The 19,180-nt window shown below is 44.3% G+C and overlaps 1 protein-coding gene across 2 annotated transcripts in view; it reads left to right on the top strand.

Annotated features, from left to right (window-relative positions):
* The window catches only part of AK4 (adenylate kinase 4), a 64,592-nt gene that overhangs the window by 30,592 nt on the left and 14,820 nt on the right, over positions 1-19,180 (top strand). For both annotated transcript variants that reach the window (XM_075320347.1, XM_075320346.1), the window contains exon 4: positions 15,157-15,329. In XM_075320347.1, coding sequence (XP_075176462.1) covers positions 15,157-15,329 — 173 coding nt within the window. The remainder of the gene's footprint in view (positions 1-15,156; positions 15,330-19,180) is intronic.

Below are 19,180 nucleotides of genomic sequence, written 5' to 3'. Positions count from 1 at the left end.
ACATTGAGTATTTTCTCCTTGCAGATTTGGCGCAGCATGTCAATTCTTGCACTATGTTTGCTGCAGATTTCACCCATTATAATGAATGGGAAAAATCTGCACCAAAAACACTCAGCAAAAATGTGCATTTTTACCTCTGCGGTTTTCTTGCCAAGAGATGGAAACATTTCTGCACCAAATACTTTACGTGTGCACATATCCGTGTGCACATACCCAATGGGTCTGGGGCAGAGCCAGATCTTACACTCAGGTGAAGTCACATATGGCTGATGGGAATTACCCCTGTATAGCTTGATATGGCTGCAGCCTCCTGGTGGCGCTATACATTTGGAGTTTGTCTTTGTGTATACGTCAGAAAGCAAAAATGTAATGTGCTGGGCCCAATTCAAAAGCCTCTATAATTACAGTCTGCACCCTTCACCCATACACATGAATCCTATGGCATAAATCAATCTTACTTTTAAACAGTTTCTTCTTTGCATCAATAGAAGATAACAATGGTTTTGGTAGTAAGTCGCTGGATCACCTGCTCATCCTCCATTGTGAAATCATCACTCTGTGGCTGCGGTTCAGCCTTTGGAATATTACACCCATTCTGTGTATCTGGCCGGCTCAGATGAGAGTAACGGAAATTAGGAATGACTCAACTCTGTAATAACAGAACCTTGTGGCTGTTACATTGTGTTTCCCCCTCTATCGTCACACTTGTCCTTCATTTTGATAGAACCTTTCAATATTTACAAGAAACAATGTAACGTTTAGGCTTATAATTGGAATTGATTCAGACTGCCAGAGTGTCCTTTACCAGCTGGACCATGAAGAAGAGGGGCCTGTGCAGGGTTACGATCCTTTGCCCTCACGTACATCCATGTCCATTCATGCAATGTTATCTAACAATGGCAGTAACTCGCAGATTGCAGACCTGACACCCGACATGGTGATTGTTACAGCTCCCTCTGGTGGTCACCCAGTGTTCCCAGATATTTCAATATCAATTCTGTCTTGCGGAGAGATCTGATGAGGCAGTGATGGTTTGCCATTCAGAAGTCTGACAAAGCTTTTTTTTTCCTCTTTTTTGAGTATTTTGTTAGGGGTTTTTTAAGGTCAAAATGTATGGTAGTTTTTTTTAACCTGTCCCATTGACTTCTAATGTAAAGTTATGGGGCGTCTTCATAGTGTAACACACCTGAAGAAAGTCAGGTCACTTCTCTTTGGCTATGTGCGCACGTTGCGTGGTGTCCATACTGAAAAATCTGCAGCGATTTAGCAGTGCATGTGCGCTTCAAACGCTGCAGAAACACTGCGGAATGGATGCAATGTCTCCAGAATAAATACCGATTTCATGCGCTCTGGATGCTGCCTCTCCCATAGACCGAGTGGGAGCAGCATCCAAAGCGCACAAAATAAGTGACATGTTGCTTTTTTTAGCGCAGCGATTTGGATCAAAATTTCAGCATGCAAATCGCAGCACTCTCAAACGCAACGTGCAGATGGATTATGCACAATCTTCATAGATGATGCTGGGGACGCAGCAGTGCAATATGTAGCGTAAAAACATGAAATTACACAACGTGTGCACATAGCCTTAGGCTACATGCGCATGCTGCATCTTTTTGTGTTCACAAGCTGCAGCCAAACTGCACCATGTCAGAGAGAGCCTTGAAATGTCACAAAAAATGCATGTAAGTTTAGGTGCATTTTTGCTGCGTTTTTTTCTGCATTTTCGGTGCGTTTTTGGTGCGTTTTTCACAACATGCGTTTTTGCTGCGTTTTTGTGACAAATGTTGACAAAAACACAGGAAGAATGAACATGCTGTATTTTTTTATGTCACATACTATTGACAAATAAAAATGCTGACAAACTGCAGTGTGCGCTTAGCAAATCTGACTTCTCATAGACTTTGCTGGGAAGTCAAATGTCAGAAAGGTCTGACAACAAAACTGCAGCAAAAAACGCAGCAAAAAACGCAGCGTGCGCATGTAGCCCTACTGTCAATTCAGATCACTGTTTTTTTCTAAAACGCTGAAGCTAATTAAAAATGTTTAAAAACTGAACGTATGACCAGCAAGTCGTTTTTCAATGGTAATTAGTAGGAAGAGTCTTTCTAGAATTTTATGAACACATTTTTTTTGCCATTTTTCGTAGTGGATCCACATCAAAAACACCTGAATAAAACTGTGTGTGAACATAACCTAATAGAGCAGATACATAAAGCTCAGCATAAAGATTGGCAGAACCCTTGTCCAGTGGCCATACCAGTAGTCTGTGGCAGCCGGAGCAGAACCCTGCGAACCTCTATCGTTTCCTGCAACTTCTCTGATGCCTCTTGTGATTGGAGGCTGCTGCAACATCATGCGTAAAGAAATAGTGGAGGCCTACTAATCAGAAGAGGCGCCAGGGATGCCGCAGATGCAAGGAGGTTTTAGGGCTCTCAGATTACCAACATGGCCACTGGACCAAGGTTCTGTAAAACTCTTTTTTTTTCAACTCTTCAGATGTGTCGTCTTGCATATATCTAATCCCTGTTTTTTTAAATGTCCAAATACACATTAGAGAAAAATCTTCAAAACCTGCTGATATTACCATCATTTACAATGTAGCAGGGCCTCCTGATTTTATTCTGATGGGATTGACACTTTGTTTTTCCAGGACAAAAGTCACCAGCAGAGCAGTCTGTAGATGGCACAAGTGCCTGGCAGCAGCTGTTACCTTTTGAGAACATATGCATGCTCAACTAAACTGAGCACGCATGTGTATTGTAGTGTCTGGAGATAAAGCTGTTGGCCACCAGTGTACAGTTAGGTCCAGAAATATTTGGACAGTGACACAATTTTCGCGAGTTGGGCTCTGCATGCCACCACATTGGATTTGAAATGAAACCTCTACAACAGAATTCAAGTGCAGATTGTAACGTTTAATTTGAAGGTTTGAACAAAAATATCTGATAGAAATTGTAGGAATTGTACACATTTCTTTACAAACACTCCACATTTTAGGAGGTCAAAAGTAATTGGACAAATAAACCAAACCCAAACAAAATATTTTTATTTTCAATATTTTGTTGCGAATCCTTTGGAGGCAATCACTGCCTTAAGTCTGGAACCCATGGACATCACCAAACGCTGGGTTTCCTCCTTCTTAATGCTTTGTCAGGCCTTTACAGCCGCAGCCTTCAGGTGTTGCTTGTTTGTGGGTCTTTCCGTCTTAAGTCTGGATTTGAGCAAGTGAAATGCATGCTCAATTGGGTTAAGATCTGGTGATTGACTTGGCCATTGCAGAATGTTCCACTTTTTTGCACTCATGAGCTCCTGGGTAGCTTTGGCTGTATGCTTGGGGTCATTGTCCATCTGTACTATGAAGCGCCGTCCGATCAACTTTGCGGCATTTGGCTGAATCTGGGCTGAAAGTATATCCCTGTACACTTCAGAATTCATCCGGCTACTCTTGTCTTCTGTTATGTCATCAATAAACATAAGTGACCCAGTGCCATTGAAAGCCATGCATGCCCATGCCATCACGTTGCCTCCACCATGTTTTACAGAGGATGTGGTGTGCCTTGGATCATGTGCCGTTCCCTTTCTTCTCCAAACTTTTTTCTTCCCATCATTCTGGTACAGGTTGATCTTTGTCTCATCTGTCCATAGAATACTTTTCCAGAACTGAGCTGGCTTCATGAGGTGTTTTTCAGCAAATTTAACTCTGGCCTGTCTATTTTTGGAATTGATGAATGGTTTGCATCTAGATGTGAACCCTTTTGTATTTACTTTCATGGAGTCTTCTCTTTACTGTTGACTTAGAGACAGATACACCTACTTCACTGAGACTGTTCTGGACTTCAGTTGATGTTGTGAACGGGTTCTTCTTCACCAAAGAAAGTATGCGGCGATCATCCACCACTGTTGTCATCCGTGGACGCCCAGGCCTTTTTGAGTTCCCAAGCTCACCAGTCAATTCCTTTTTTCTCAGAATGTACCCGACTGTTGATTTTGCTACTCCAAGCATGTCTGCTATCTCTCTGATGGATTTTTTTTTTTTTCAGCCTCAGGATGTTCTGCTTCACCTCAATTGAGAGTTCCTTAGACCGCATGTTGTCTGGTCACAGCAACAGCTTCCAAATGCAAAACCACACACCTGTAATCAACCCCAGACCTTTTAACTACTTCATTGATTACAGGTTAACGAGGGAGACGCCTTCAGAGTTAATTGCAGCCCTTAGAGTCCCTTGTCCAATTACTTTTGGTCCCTTGAAAAAGAGGAGGCTATGCATTACAGAGCTATGATTCCTAAACCCTTTCTCCGATTTGGATGTGAAAACTCTCATATTGCAGCTGGGAGTGTGCACTTTCAGCCCATATTATATATATAATTGTATTTCTGAACATGTTTTTGTAAACAGCTAAAATAACAAAACTTGTGTCACTGTCCAAATATTTCTGGACCTAACTGTATATGCACCTTAATGAGAAGTCTGAGTAATGTATTTCTTCTATTTTTTTTTAAGAATCCACTGCCTCAGCAGATTTGGGTTAATGTGATTCACTGGAATGAAATTGATTTGGCTTTTTAATGGATTTTATATTCAAGAACCAGCATGGGCCGCAGAGCAGAGGGCGCATAAGAGAAGTGACAGGGCTCCTTGTGGTTCCAGATAAAACACCGCACAGACTGTCCACTCTTTGCTATTCGTAAATCTGCACGTAATATTGATTAACCCTGTAATACCTGTAGTAACTATGGCATTGAGTTACATCATCATGACTTATACTCTAGTCACATCCAGAGCTGCACTCAGTCTTAAGGCCCCGTCACACACAGAGATACATCTTTGGCAGATATGTGGTTGCAGTGAAATCATGGACATATTGTTCCATTTGTACACAGCCACAAACCTGGCACTGATTGTCCACAATTTCACTGCAACCACAGATCTGCCACAGATATGCCACAGATATGCCACAGATCTGCCACAGATCTGCCACAGATCTGCCACAGATCTGCCACAGATTTATCTGTGTGTGTGACAGGGCCTTTAGGATTATACAGGCATGAATGGTGCTACATGAGATTGCTCATCTCTTCCTGCACAAGCATTCTGCCGAACCGACTTGGTTGGTCCCTCTTACTGTGTCAGTCACTCAGCTCAGTGCTCTCATTTGATTTTTTAAAGAGGTTATTCAGCAGCTGCAGTGCCTAATAAACAGTACTGTGCCCTAGCTGATCAGCTGCTGCAGAGCTTCTTTATAAACAATCTGGTCGTTTCATAACCATCAACAGTGAGCATCACTTTATTCTTTAAAAAGAGGTTCTGCAGTGGCAAGGTGTGTATAAAAAGCAATACTGTACTCCTGTACTCTATTTGTGACCTGGATACATGATCCTTTGCATGGTCATAGGACAGAGGTGACAGTTTGTCAAGGATTTACCGGTATATTTTTCCCAAAAGGATGCCACACTTGCCCATGTGGCTGTGTCTGGTATTGCAGGTAATCCCCAAATACTGGACACAGTACAGGCGTTAGTGAAATCTAATCTGACATTTTTGTATAAATTTGGACAACCCCTTTAAACGCATGAGATCATCAGCCGCCAATTATAAAGGTATAATTTAGCAGGATTGCTTTCATGTAAGCAGTGTAATTACAGTGACTCACAAATTGCCATGTTGTAGAATGTTCTAGCCATACGAGCATATGATCCGCGCTGCAGCTGTCTACGAGCACCTATGAATCGCAGCCCAGGATCGTCATTATTGCTTCTGCGGGGCACAGGGACGAGGAGCTTCCCCTGCAGACGACCTGGCACATCATTAGTTTGTATGATATTCGCCCATGTAACACCTAGAGCTGTCAGGTGTCATAGCAGAAAGCACAGTGATAATGATCACAGCCGCTGCTGCCTACCACACGCGTCCTATCTCTCAGCTTTATGCGATGGATTATCCTATTTGCACTCATATAATTATAGGATTAGGCATGCTGGGATTCTGGGCATGGCATTTTACGAAATTTCTAGTTAGTCCAATTCTGTAATTTGCACTGTGGTTTGGTCTTTGGATCTGAAGAGAGGCCTCTAACATTTTTGAGGCAGGACATTAAGGGTTTCCTAGAACATATTAATGGCCCATTGTAAGGTTTTGTGCAGATAACTGCATTTTCAGTCTGAATATGATCTGTCAAACCGTTAGGTCGCACTTGGACAAATGTTATTCAATTCAATGAGGCAGTGCACATGTCCAATTTTTTTTTTCCCCCGCAACTTGCACAATTTGCCTCCAAGAATCAGATGGCACTCAGCCATTCAAGCCTATGGGTCTGCAAAAAAAAATCAAATTGGAATAATAATAATTATTTTATTCATTTATATAGCGCTATTAATTCCACAGCGCTTTACATACATTGGCAACACTGTCCCCATTGGGAATCACAATCTAGAGTCCCTATCTGTATGTCTTTCGAGTGTGGGAGGAAACCAGAGAACCCGTAGGAAACCCACGCAAACACGGGGAGAACATACAAACTCCTTGCAGATATTGTCCTTGGTGGGATTTGAACCCAGGATCCCAGCGCTGCAAGACTGTAGTGCTAGCCGCGGAGCCACCGTGCCACCCATCAGATGACATCCTAGCGTGGTCTGATTTTCGCAGACTGACGCAATGGAGAATATCAAAAAACGTTTTTTTTATTCTTCTCCACAGCCGAGAACACTCTGATCAAACTCTGATGAAACTCGGGTCAGACTCTGATTAGAATAATCAAGCCATTTTTCATGGATGGAGAAAACACATTCATGTGACAATAACCTTAGAATAGGTCATCAATATCAGATCATTGGGGGTCCGACACCCTGCAACCCCCACCGAAAAGCAGTTGGCAGATCCTGGATTGGCTAGAAGCAGACAAGACCGTATAGAGAAGCAGGGCAGCATAGCTCTGTATACTGTGTATACTGTGTAGTGGCCGTTTTCTGACACTGCAGCGTAGATCTCATTGAAGTTAATGGAGCTGAGCTGCAGAACCTCACATCGGCTACTTCACACTGTATGAAACTACGGTTTACCGACTCTGAATATTGTTTCCTTTTGGTCTGTGGAGCTGTTAATAGCTGATCAAAGGGGGTGCTGTGTGTGGAGCCCCTTTCCAACTGATATTGATCACTATTCCGAAGGATAGCCGATCAACATCAAAACACAGGACCACCCAGCCCATAATTAAAGGGAACCTGTCAGGTGCAATATACACCCAGAAGCACGAGCAGTTCTGGGTGCATATTGCTAATCCCTGCCTAACTGTCCCTGTATCTAGTAGCATAGATAAAGAGATCTTTAGAAAAAGTATATATAAAGATCCTTTATGATATGCTAATGAGCGCAGGGACTAGTTACAAGGGTGTTTTTTTTCCCCCTTCTTGGCATGTTAGTACACCTTCATGCCTATCACCCAGCATCAGCAGCGGTGATGCGCGTACCTGTGTCATCTGTCACCGCCTCAGACACCGGGTTTGGGGTCATTGCGCATGATCAGAATGCCTCAGCCCTCTGGGCAGACTAGTCGTGGGGAAGAAAACGCTCTTGCAACTAGTCCCTACGCTCATTAATATATCATAAAGGATCTTTAGAAATACTTTTTTTCTACAAATCTCTTTATCTATGCTACTATAGGTTGGGACAGTAAGGCGGGCTTTACACGCTGCGACATCGCTAGCAATTGCTAGCGATGTTGAGCGCGATACTACCCGCCCCCGTCGTACATGCGATATCTGGTGCTTGCTGCCATAGCGAACATTATCACTTCGGCAGCTTCACACGCACATACCTGGTCGGCGACGTCGCTGTGACCGACAAACAATCCCTCCTTCAAGGGGGAGATGCGTTAGGCGTCACAGTGACGTCACTGAGCGGCCGGCGAATAGAAGCGGAGGGGCGGAGAATAGTGGGACATAACATCCCGCCCACCTCCTTCCTTCCGCATTGCCGGTGGACGCAGGTAAGGAGATGTTCGTCGTTCCTGCGGTTTCACACACAGCGATGTCTGCTGCCGCAGGAACGACGAACAACATCGTACCTGCAGCAGTAACGACATTATGGAAATGAACAACGTGACACAGATCAGCGATTTTTTTTTTTTTTACGTTTTTGCGCTCATTCATCGTCGCAGCTAGGATTTACACATTGCGATGTCGCTACCGGCGCCGGATGTGCGTCACTAACGACGTGACCCCGACGATTTATCGGTAGCGATGTCGCAACATGTAAAGCTCGCCTAAGGCAGGGATTAGCAATATGCACCCAGAACTGCTCGTGGATGTGGGTGCATATTGCACCTGAATGGTTCCCTTTAAGAAAATGGTTATACATTTTTTTTTGTATTACCACTAATTAAAAAATGCTTCAGTCACCAGATATTCCAGGAAAAAAAAAAAGTCAAAAACAAAATGTACCCTCCATTGTGTAGATCTCGGCCTCGTTCAGTCGTATGTCTTTTTTTTTTTTTGCATATGATAAGAACCGGACTGTTATTCATCAGTCAAATTTCCAACTTCTCCTACCTATTATACAGTAAAAAACAAACAGTACACAGATGTAGGACTCAGTCATCTGTCTGAAATGGGTCCAGCATCAATCGTTTATCATATAGAGTCGTGCAGACACAATTTGCAATGGATTTCAACTTTATTTGTAACATTGAAGCCTATGGAAAATGGATGCGCTAAATACGGTAGCTATCCGCTTAGCCCAACACAGATGGCCTTTGTCTGCGATCTATTTTTTTCACGGACCCATTCACTTGAATGGGTGAGACTGATCCGGAAATCAGATTAAAAACTGACTTGTCTCCAATTTTTTAAGGAGGCCAATAAGTCTGCAAAAACAAAAATCAGACATGTGATGTTGTCCATAAACTATAATAGATACATGAGAAACCTGGATAGAACATGTCCATGAAAATTGTATGTCTTAATGAGGCCTGACTGTAGCGAGCCGGACATGCATGCTCAGTGTTGCTCCTCTCGTGGCTCGGATTTATAGGTGGAGGGATCCCGGCTGCGGAGATCCGGCTGCTTCTCTGCTGGTGAGAAGAGATGTGATTGCGGTAATCTGTCTCACTCTCAGACATTACATCCAGCTCCTGTGCCCGAATGCAAAATCCGTACCAAGGCCCCCACATGTGCTACATATATTAGCAATCTCTTCTGTTGTGCCCCCTCAGGCTCATAGGATCTTTAATTTGCCACCCCTTTGGTCACCAGCCCCTCACATTGCAATGATGTACCGTCTAGCTCCACATAACGGCGGCCATCAGTTGTGTAGGAAAACCTCTTTGAAGCTGCATGCATTGAAGAATGCTGACTGTATGCACATATCAATGTCTATGGGTGGACCTGCTGTTTAATCTCCTCCGGCATCAGAGATTTCCCTGCGGGGTAATGTTCTTTCGTCCCCAGCTGTCACCGGGTTATATTTTTATCTGCAGTAATTCTCGGCACTGCTTTGAGCGGTATATTTTATATGTCAGATGTTACAGATTTATGGACATAAAGAATCATTTTTTTCTCTTTAATTTACTGTCAAAATAACAGACTCCTATATCTATTACACACTGACGCTAACAGTTCAATCTTTTACAGCACTGATCTCTTATATGCCCTGTATAAGGGGAGAGGTCTTACATTTAGAGATGAGCGGACCCGTGGCTGTTTGGTTCGGCGGGTTCATCCGACTTTGGAACCAGGACTTGACCTGAACCCCAATTGAAGTTAATGATTGGCAGTTCGGCTCTCCGCCCACATGCCGCCAGCCATAAACAGAGCCCTTCTGGGGATGAGTGGGCGAGGTTTTTCCATTTTTTTTATGGTACACACTACATTCGATCATGCTGTTGTTACCCCCAGTGCGAGCTATGTTGTTTTTCATTGCTATATAGGTTTTTGGTTGGTCCCCATCTTGCAGTGCACCTAAATTTTTATTTTTCCATCTGTCCTGATTTTTGGCGATTGGTGGCTGTTCACACATTGCCATCTAGCCCTGTCCACAGGCTATATATTCCAAGCAGCATGTGTTTGGGCCTGTCCCGCCCACAACCATGAATCAGTCATGGAGACGGGACTGAAAAGCACCAGGTACGTGCTGTGCAGTCCTATTTTTGCATTTGTGAGGCCGCATGGCACACTTTAAATAAAAATATTTTAGTGTAGGACTGCCCCAGGAGATTTGCTGTGAAGTGGCGGGGTAGCTTGAAAAAATTGCAATTTTTTGCCAAAAATCTCATTTTTTCAATAGTACAGGTTGGAATGTTGGTACTGTGCACACTTTGCATACATTATATTTGGAGTAGAGGTTGTTTTTATGTTGTTTTTCATTGCTATATAGGTTATTCGAGCTGATCAAACACTGCAGGCAGCTCGCACTGGGCCGAGCACCGAGCTTACCCGAGCACAGCGACACTCTCGCAAGTGGTTTATATATGTAAAGCACCTGAACTCTGTTATTTTTTGTTGTAAATCTGTGTTTAGTACGCACAATGAACGTCGGGTTCGCTCATGTCTACTTACATCCTCATGAAAGAAGTTAGCGGGTGGATCAGAGCCCACCTCTCCTCTATAAGTAAGGTCCAGCCATACATGATTAGAGGGCCTGGTCTCCTGACGGCTAAATACATACGGTACATTCTTCATTAAATTCTGGAACGTAACTCTGTTAGTCCTCCTGGAAATGTAGTATGAATAAATTGATAATAGCAAGTTATTATCGGTGAGCAAGCACTACCATGCTCGGGTACTCGGTACTCGTACCTAGTGATGAGCGGTACTCGTAACGATCAGTCGGATGCTCGGATGGGCTCAACTCGTGTACCGCGTATAATGGAAGTCAATGGGGGAACCGAAGCATTTTTCCAGAAGATCTTCATTGCCTTCCATTATACTCGGGTACTCAAGTAGCGCCCATCTGAGCGCCCGACTGCTTGTTATCGGTACCAAGCACCCAAGCGTGGTAGTGCTTGCTCATCACCACAAGCTATCACTTGGTGGGAAGGTATCCCTATATAATCCCTATATAATGTCTATCCAGTTTTGTCATCGTCATCCTACCCCTTTGACAAGAAGAATGGTAGCATCCAATTTTCAGTTTATTCATAAATTTCCAAGAGAAATAACAGAGGAATGGCACAATTCAGAAAAAGGACGCTCTAGAATTAATTCATTGGGAATAAAAGTACAGTAAAACTCCAAAAGACCACTTGTTTTTGAAGACACCTTGTTTTTCGGACCAGATTCCTTGTGACACCTTTTCAGTTATAGGTAATATCTGCACCATTCATTCCTGTTGTTCTGCTCCATTACAGAGGCAAAACAGTGATGCTGGAGCCATCACATGATGGGTATGGTGACCTAAAGACCCTATAGACTACAATGGGTCCAATCAGATTTCTGTCATGGTTTACATAAAATATCAGGAATCCACAACAATGGCTCCTGCCACATGTGAACACAGCCTTATGCATAGTGGCCATCTTGTTAGAGAAGACTACCCACTAAAAGGCTACTTTTCAATTTAGTGATGTGTCGATTGCGACCGATACGACACAAAGAGTCGGCTTTCTGCTGTGAACGACGGAAGACGGAAACCCAAAGAGAACCAATAAATTCTCTTACTGGCTCTCACTAGGGCTAAAATTCCGGTATTTGGTGGGCTAAATCCGTCCACCTGAACAAAATCTTTCACGCTCTACATTTTAATTGGCCCGTTGCAAGTGGGCGGGGTTTTGTGAGTGGGTTGGTGGGGCTTTGATTGTGATAACATCATCTTAATCTTAAATATGTGTTCACCCCAGGTGAACACATATTTAATAAGGATCTGGCTCTTTTTGGTGAATGGAACCAATAGAGACGGATCACCAAAAAGAGCCGGACTGTCCATCACTATTTCAGTTCACTTTTGGACTGTAGGTTTTACTGAATTGACTAAAACAGACAAGTCTCGACCGGTTATGGATAGTTTTTAATGGGGATTTCCAGTACTAATAAAGTTAAGATTTATTAAGAGGTGTGTGCATCTTAAGAAACCTGGCACATCTTAGTCCAGTGCAAACGAGATTAAACCAGGGATATGACACGCCAATCCTAGAAAACAACCCATTAAGGCTACGTTCTAACGAAGAGTATTTGTGAGTTTTTACTGCACCTATTAGCTAAATTAGCTTAAAGGGAACCTGTCAGGTGCAATATGCACCATGAACCTCGAGCAGTTCTGGGTACATATTGCTAATCCCGGCCTAACTGTCCCTGTATACACTAGCATAGATAAAGGGATCTTTAGAAAAAGTATCTTATAAAAAGTTCATTATATGCTAATGAGCGCAGGGACTAGTCGCAAGGGTGTGAGTTCCCTTGGCTAGTCGGCCCACATAGCATGCGAGCACGTCCCTGTTGGCATACTAACATGCTAATGAATGTGCAGCTTCGCCGCATTTACTTCACTCTTCATGGCAGCCAACGGAGGATGGATGCGCATTGGGCATGATCTGGAGTCCCCGTCACTTCCAGTCATACGCACTATACGTCACTGAAGCCAGGAAGCTTATACCTAGCATCAATTTAGTGCGCGTGATTGGAAGTCCCGGGGACTCCAGATCATGCGCAGGCCTCCATGAAGAATGAGGTTTGTGCAGCGAGGCTGCACATTCATTAGCATGTTAGTATGCCCACGTGGGTGTGCTAACATGCTAAGGGGGCCGACTAGCCAAGGGAATTCACGCCCTTGCGACTAGTCCCTGGCCTCATTAGCATATAATAAACAATCTTTAGAAATACTTTTTCTATAGGTCTCTTTATCTATGCTACTAGATACAGGGACGGTTAGGCAGGGATTAGCAATATACACCCAGAACTGCTCGTGGGTCTGGGTGCATATTGGACCTGACAGGTTCCCTTTAAGTTTTTTTCATTGCATTTTATTGCACTTTTGACACTGCTTTTATCATCTCTTTTAGGTGTCACGTTTTACATAAAGCTACATGTCTTTTGATATTTCCTGGTATTTGGCTTTTCCAAAACTTTATTAATACAATCATGTGCTGAGATTACATGTGTTTTTAGTGCACTTCCACAGTGGAATTCCAGTAAAAACATGAGTTTTACATGTAATTCTATGGGCAAAATCCTACCCACAAGAGAAATTAATTTGATTTCAATCACACACCTCAGGTCAGTTTTGCGCAGCTTTAATTTTAAAAAAAAAAAAGGCAGTGGACATGAGATTTTTCTGAATCTCATCCATTTTGCTGGAAAAGTAAGACACTCAGTGTTTTTCACCCAGTGAAAATACACAGTCATGATCTCACCAAGAACTTGTAGTGGGAACTTATCCTTGGGCCTCCTTTACATATCCATGCAAAAAACGAACATTTTGCACAGTCTGTTGTGGAGTTCCGTGGGACATCCATGTGTCATCAGTGTGCTGTCCATGTGCTAGCCATATGACATCTGGATAGCACACAGAATGAACTTGTATACTTGCCTGTCTCCGACGCTGCTGTTGCACTTGCTTCCAGGTCCACAGTCAGTGCAGTGAATATTCATGAGGCATAATGAGCGGGACCCGGAAGCAACGACAGTGCCAGGGACATGCAAGTATAAAAACCCATTTAATTTCAGTGAGGTGTCCTCAGGTACATGTCCTACTGATGTCACATGGATTAGATCAGCGTGTGGTCCGTGTGACATCCGTGCTGCCGGACAAAACGGACATGTTGCCTTGTGCAGCACACATCCATCAATCATAATAGATTATGTCACACCTGATCTCCCCCCAGTTTGCTGTTCATGTGAAAAGTTTGTTGAATGTTTTTGTTTTGTTTTTTTTCAGAAGGGTTTAGAAAAAATAAAAATTTAAAAAAATAATAATCTTCAAACAAAGTTAAAGGGAATCACCAGGTTTTTGCCACGTAATCTCAGAGCAGCATAATATAGAGACAAAAATCCTGATTCCAGCGAGGTGTCACTTGGCTGCTTAGTGTAGTTTGTTTTTATTAAAATCACTGTTTAATCAGCAGTACATTATCATTACAGGACTACTTGGCGTCCTGCAGGTAGTCCAGCATATTCTTGAGCTCTGTATAACTGCTAGATCTACAGCAGAAAAAACATTGATTTTATGAAAATGACAATGAGCAGCTCAGTAAGTGACACATCGCTGGAATCAGGGTCTCTGTCTCTACATTATGCTGCTCTCAGAACCTGGTGACAGAGTTCCTTTAAGGAAAAAAAATGCCTTGAAAACGTCCCCTGAAAACATGCATTTCCTAAAGCAGTTAAACTTGAAAAGTTAGTTATTTTTAAAGGCTCAAAATCCACGTATTATTATAGCCTTAAGCTGTAAGGCAAATCACAGAGCAGCTTCTCAGGCAGGATGACTGCTCACATTTAGGCTGGGGTCACACCATGGTATAAATCAGATGACTGCTATCTAGTTTGTTTGGGTTTTTTTTACCGGATAGCACTTGGACCAATGTTATTCATTGGGGCAGTGCTGATCAACGTTTTTTTTTCTTCTCTTACCGATTCAGCATGAGAAAAAAAATCGCAGCGTACTTAATTGGACAAGACTCTCCCATTTAAGTGTATGGGTGCCTGGAAATTATGAGACTGCAGTCGGATGACATCCAAGTGCAGTCCGATTTCTGTGGACTCACAGAATAGAGTAGCTGGGGTCATTTTGTTCTCCATCTTTTCCTCAGTGTGCTCCGCTTCTCTCATCCAAGAGTATCGGATCACACTATGCTGACACTCTGATCAGAGCTTGATTGGAGTGTCATTCGCTTAATCAGCCCTATTCTCTCTGATGAGTTTGTGTGACCCTAGCCATAATAAAAATAAACAGAACATAAAAACAAAAGAGGAATAAAGGGTGGCTATTGTTCTACTTTTTTAGTTAGTATGTCAAGTAGGAATCTACACCATTGCTGACCTGGCCCAGGGCTATAGTAAGAACATGGCAAATAGTAACCTTATACAGAAGGGCCTGCTGAGACCTGATCGGTGTCACCGCATACAACTTACATTTTTTAAGTATTTTCTGCTTTTGTTTTTTTTTTTTCTATCTTAACATGAAGTTTAAAGGACTCTGAATATTTGATTATGTTCTTCTTCTTCATGTCTAGGGTTTCCCAGGACCGTGGTTCAAGCAGAGGCTCTTGATAAGATCTGTGACCTGGACCTGGTGATCACATTAAATATCCCGTTTGAAACCTTAAAGGATCGTCTGAACACGCGGTGGGTTCACCTGCCCAGTGGAAGAGTCTACAATCTGGAATTCAACCCTCCCCAAGTGCACGTAAGAACGTTCAGAGCCGACTGCTGAATCTTTGCAGTACAGAGTTTGCCTATATTTAGTGGAGCTGCTTTACATTGAATGGGGTAGAGCTGCAGTAGCAAAACACGTACAGAAATACCTGTGTGTGACAGGGAAGGGGCCTTGCTGCTCTAAAAAGGGTCCTATTTATTATGCTTTGCTTATATAGCACCTTCGTACTCCACGGCCCTTTAGGATGCTTTTACATTTGCGTTGTTTTGCATCCGTCACAATCAGTTGTGGGACTGATGCAACGGATGCGTTGCAGATAGTGGCACAACTGATGTGACTGATGCTGCAAAAAAACGATCCGTTGTTTTGGTTGTTTGTTTTTTTACTGTTTTATCGGCAGTCGCCTTTTGTGAACGATCAGCTGATCGCCCGGCGGCCACCTTTTGTGGCCGCCGGGCGATCAGCTTATCGTTCACAAAAGGCAACCGCCGATAAAACAGTAAAAAAAAAAATCAAAAGGCGGCCGCCAGCCGATCAACTGATCGTTCATAAAAGGCAGCCGCCGGCCGATCAGCTGATCGCTCACAAAAGGCGGCCGCCAGGCGATCAACTTATCGTTCACAAAAGGCAGCCACTGGCCGATCAGCTGATCTTTCACAAAAGGCGGCCACCAGCCAATCAACTGATCGTTCACAAAAGGCAGCTGCCAGCCGATCAGCTGATTGTTCACAAAAGGCGGCCGCCGGCCGATGGACTGATCGTTCACAAAAGGCAGCCGCCAGCCGATCAGCTGATCGTTCACAAAAGGCGGCCGCCGGCCGATGGACTGATCGTTCACAAAAGGCAGCCGCCAGCCGATCAGCTGATCGTTCACAAAAGGCGGCCGCTGGCCGATGGACTGATCGTTCACAAAAGGCAGCCGCCAGCCGATCAGCTGATCGTTCACAAAAGGCAGCCGCCAGCCGATCAGCTGATCGTTCACAAAAGGCAGCCGCCGGCTTATCAGCTGATCGTTCCTGCCGCTGGAACTGAATTTACAGTAGATCATGGTTTTTTACTGTGCGCATGCTCACAGTAAAAAAACGATCTGCCGCACACAAAAAACTTTACATTCAGAGTTGCTCCCGACTTATGGTCAGTCAGTAAACGACTGACCGTCACGCGGCGGATGCAGCGCAGGGCCATCAGTCACAATCCGTTGCTAATAGAAGTCTATGGGGTAATTCCTTAAGGCGACGGATTGTGACTGATGCAAAACAACGCAAGTGTGAAAGCAGCCTTACCAAAACTATCATCCCTGCCCCCAATTTGGCTCTGATTCATTATTGGAGGGTTTGTTAAGTCACTTTTCTCTATTGTCTTGTGGTTTTGGCTGACGTATAGATCACCAAGTTATTCAATATGACTCATGCACTTCATGAATTTAGCCCAAAGTCAAAAAAGGGCTTCTGTGATTAAGTCATTTTTGTGACTTTTTGAGCAAAAGTCACATCTTTTCTAAAGTGGTGGAAAAAAGTGACTTTTGGGAAACCAGCATAAAACTCCTAAATGGGGGAGTGGAGTCCCCAAATTTTGTATTTTTTGTAATAATGTTATTTTTAAGTGTCGCAATTGATGAATCAAGTGAAAATATCTGGATTCACTAAACTCTGCACTCAAATTGGAATATAAAGAAAAAACAGGCAAGCACATATAAATATGAACTTAAGAAAGGTGCAAATAGAATAAGAGATTTGGTGCAAGCAAAATAAGGCACAAATGTAAAGCTGAATTATGGCCTATGTCTTTTTAGTGTGGGAGGAAACTTCCACAGTGGGAGAACATACAAACTCTTTGCAAATTATGTCCTTGGTGGGATTTGAAGCCAAGACCCCAGCAGATAATAGTGCTAACTAGTGATGAGCGGACACTACCATACTCGGGTGTCAGTACTCGTAATGAGCAGTTGGATGGGTGCAACTCATGTACCGAGTATAATGGAAGTCAATGGGAAACTGAAGTATTTTTCAGGAAGATCTATTAAAAAAATGCTCAAGTTCCTCATTGACTTCCATTATAATCAGTGAACGAGCTGCGCCCATCTGAGTCTCTGACTGCTGGTTATGAGTACCGAATACCCGAGCATGGTAGTGTTCACTCATCACTAGTTACGAGTACTGAGCACCCGAGCATGGTAGTGCCCACTCATCACTAGTTACGAGTACCGAGCACCTGAGCATGGTAGTGCTCACTCATCACTAGTTACCAGTACAGAGCACCCGAGCATGGTAGTGCCCACTCATCATGAGTACCGAGCACCCGAGCATGGTAGTGTCCGCTCATCACTAGTTACGAGTACTGAGCACCCGAGCATGGTAGTGCCCACTCATCACTAGTCACTAGTATCGAGCACCTGAGCATGGTAATGCTCACTCATCACTAGTTACGAGTACTGTACATGGTAGTGCCCACTCATCACTAGTTATGAGTATCGAGTACCCGAGCATGGTAGTGCCCGCTCATCACTAGTTACGAGTATAGAGCACCTGAGCATGGTAGTGCTCACTCATCACTAGTTACAAGTACTGAGCACCCGAGCACGGTAGTGCCCGCTCTTCACTAGTTACAAGTACTGAGCACCCGAGCATGGTAGTGCTCACTCATCACTAGTTACAAGTACTGACACTCGAGCATGGTAGTTCTCACTCATCACTAGTGCTAACCACTAAGGGGCCCTTTGCACACTACGACATCGCAAGCCGATGCTGCGATGCCGAGCGCGATAGTACCCGCCCCCGTCGTAGCTGCGATATCATGGTGATAGCTGCCGTAGCGAACATTATCGCTACGGCAGCTTCACATGCACTTACCTGCCCTGCGACGTCGCTTTGGCCGGTGACCCTCCTCCTTCCTAAGGGGGCAGGTCGTGTGGCGTCACAGCGACGTCACATGGCAGGCGGCCAATAGAAGCGGAGGAGCGGAGATGAGCGGGACGTAAACATCCCGCCCACCTCTTTCCTTCCGCATTGTAGACGGGACGCAGGTAGGAGATGTTCCTCGCTCCTGCGACTTCACACACAGCGATGTGTGCTGCCGTAGGAACGAGGAACAACATCGTACCATCGCTGCAGCCAAAATAATGAAAATGACCAACACTACACCGATCATACGATACCGACGCTTTTGCGCTCGGTAATCGTAGTTAAAACGATTTACACACTCCGATGTTGAGAGCGACGCCGGAACTGCGTCACTTTCAATTTGACCCCACCGACATTGCACCTGCGATGTCGTAGTGTGCAAAGGGCCCCTTAGGCGGGCTTTGCACGCTGCGACATCGGTAACAATGTGTTACCGATGCTGCAGCGATAGTCCCGCCCCCGTCGCACTTGCAATATCTAGTGAAAGCTGCCATAGTGATTATTATCGCTACGGCAGTTTCACACGCACATACCTGCCGTGCGACGTCCCTCTGGCCGGCGACCCACCTCCTTCCTAAGGGGGCGGGTCGTGCGGCGTCACAGCGACGTCACACGGCAGGCGGCCAATTGAAGTGGAGGGGCGGAGATGAGCAGGATGTAAACATCCCGCCCACCTCCGTCCTTCTCATTGCAGCCGGCGGCAGGTAAGGTGAAGTTCCTCGCTCCTGCGGCTTTACACACAGCGATGTGTGCTGCCGCAGGAGCGAGGAACAACATCACACCTGTCGCTGCACCGGCATTATGGAAATGTCGGAGGCTGCAGCGATGATACGATAACGACGCTTTTGCGCTCGTTCATTGTATCAAAAAGGATTTGCATGTTGCGATATCGACTGCGACGCCGGATGTGCGTCACTTTCGATTTGACCCCATCGACATCGCACGTGCAATGTCGCAACGTGCAAAGCCGCCCTTAGCCTC

Source organism: Anomaloglossus baeobatrachus, chromosome 8 (genome assembly GCF_048569485.1).
Source record: "Anomaloglossus baeobatrachus isolate aAnoBae1 chromosome 8, aAnoBae1.hap1, whole genome shotgun sequence".
NCBI lineage: Eukaryota > Metazoa > Chordata > Amphibia > Anura > Aromobatidae > Anomaloglossus > Anomaloglossus baeobatrachus.
This window is presented reverse-complemented; position numbering and strand designations above follow the sequence as displayed.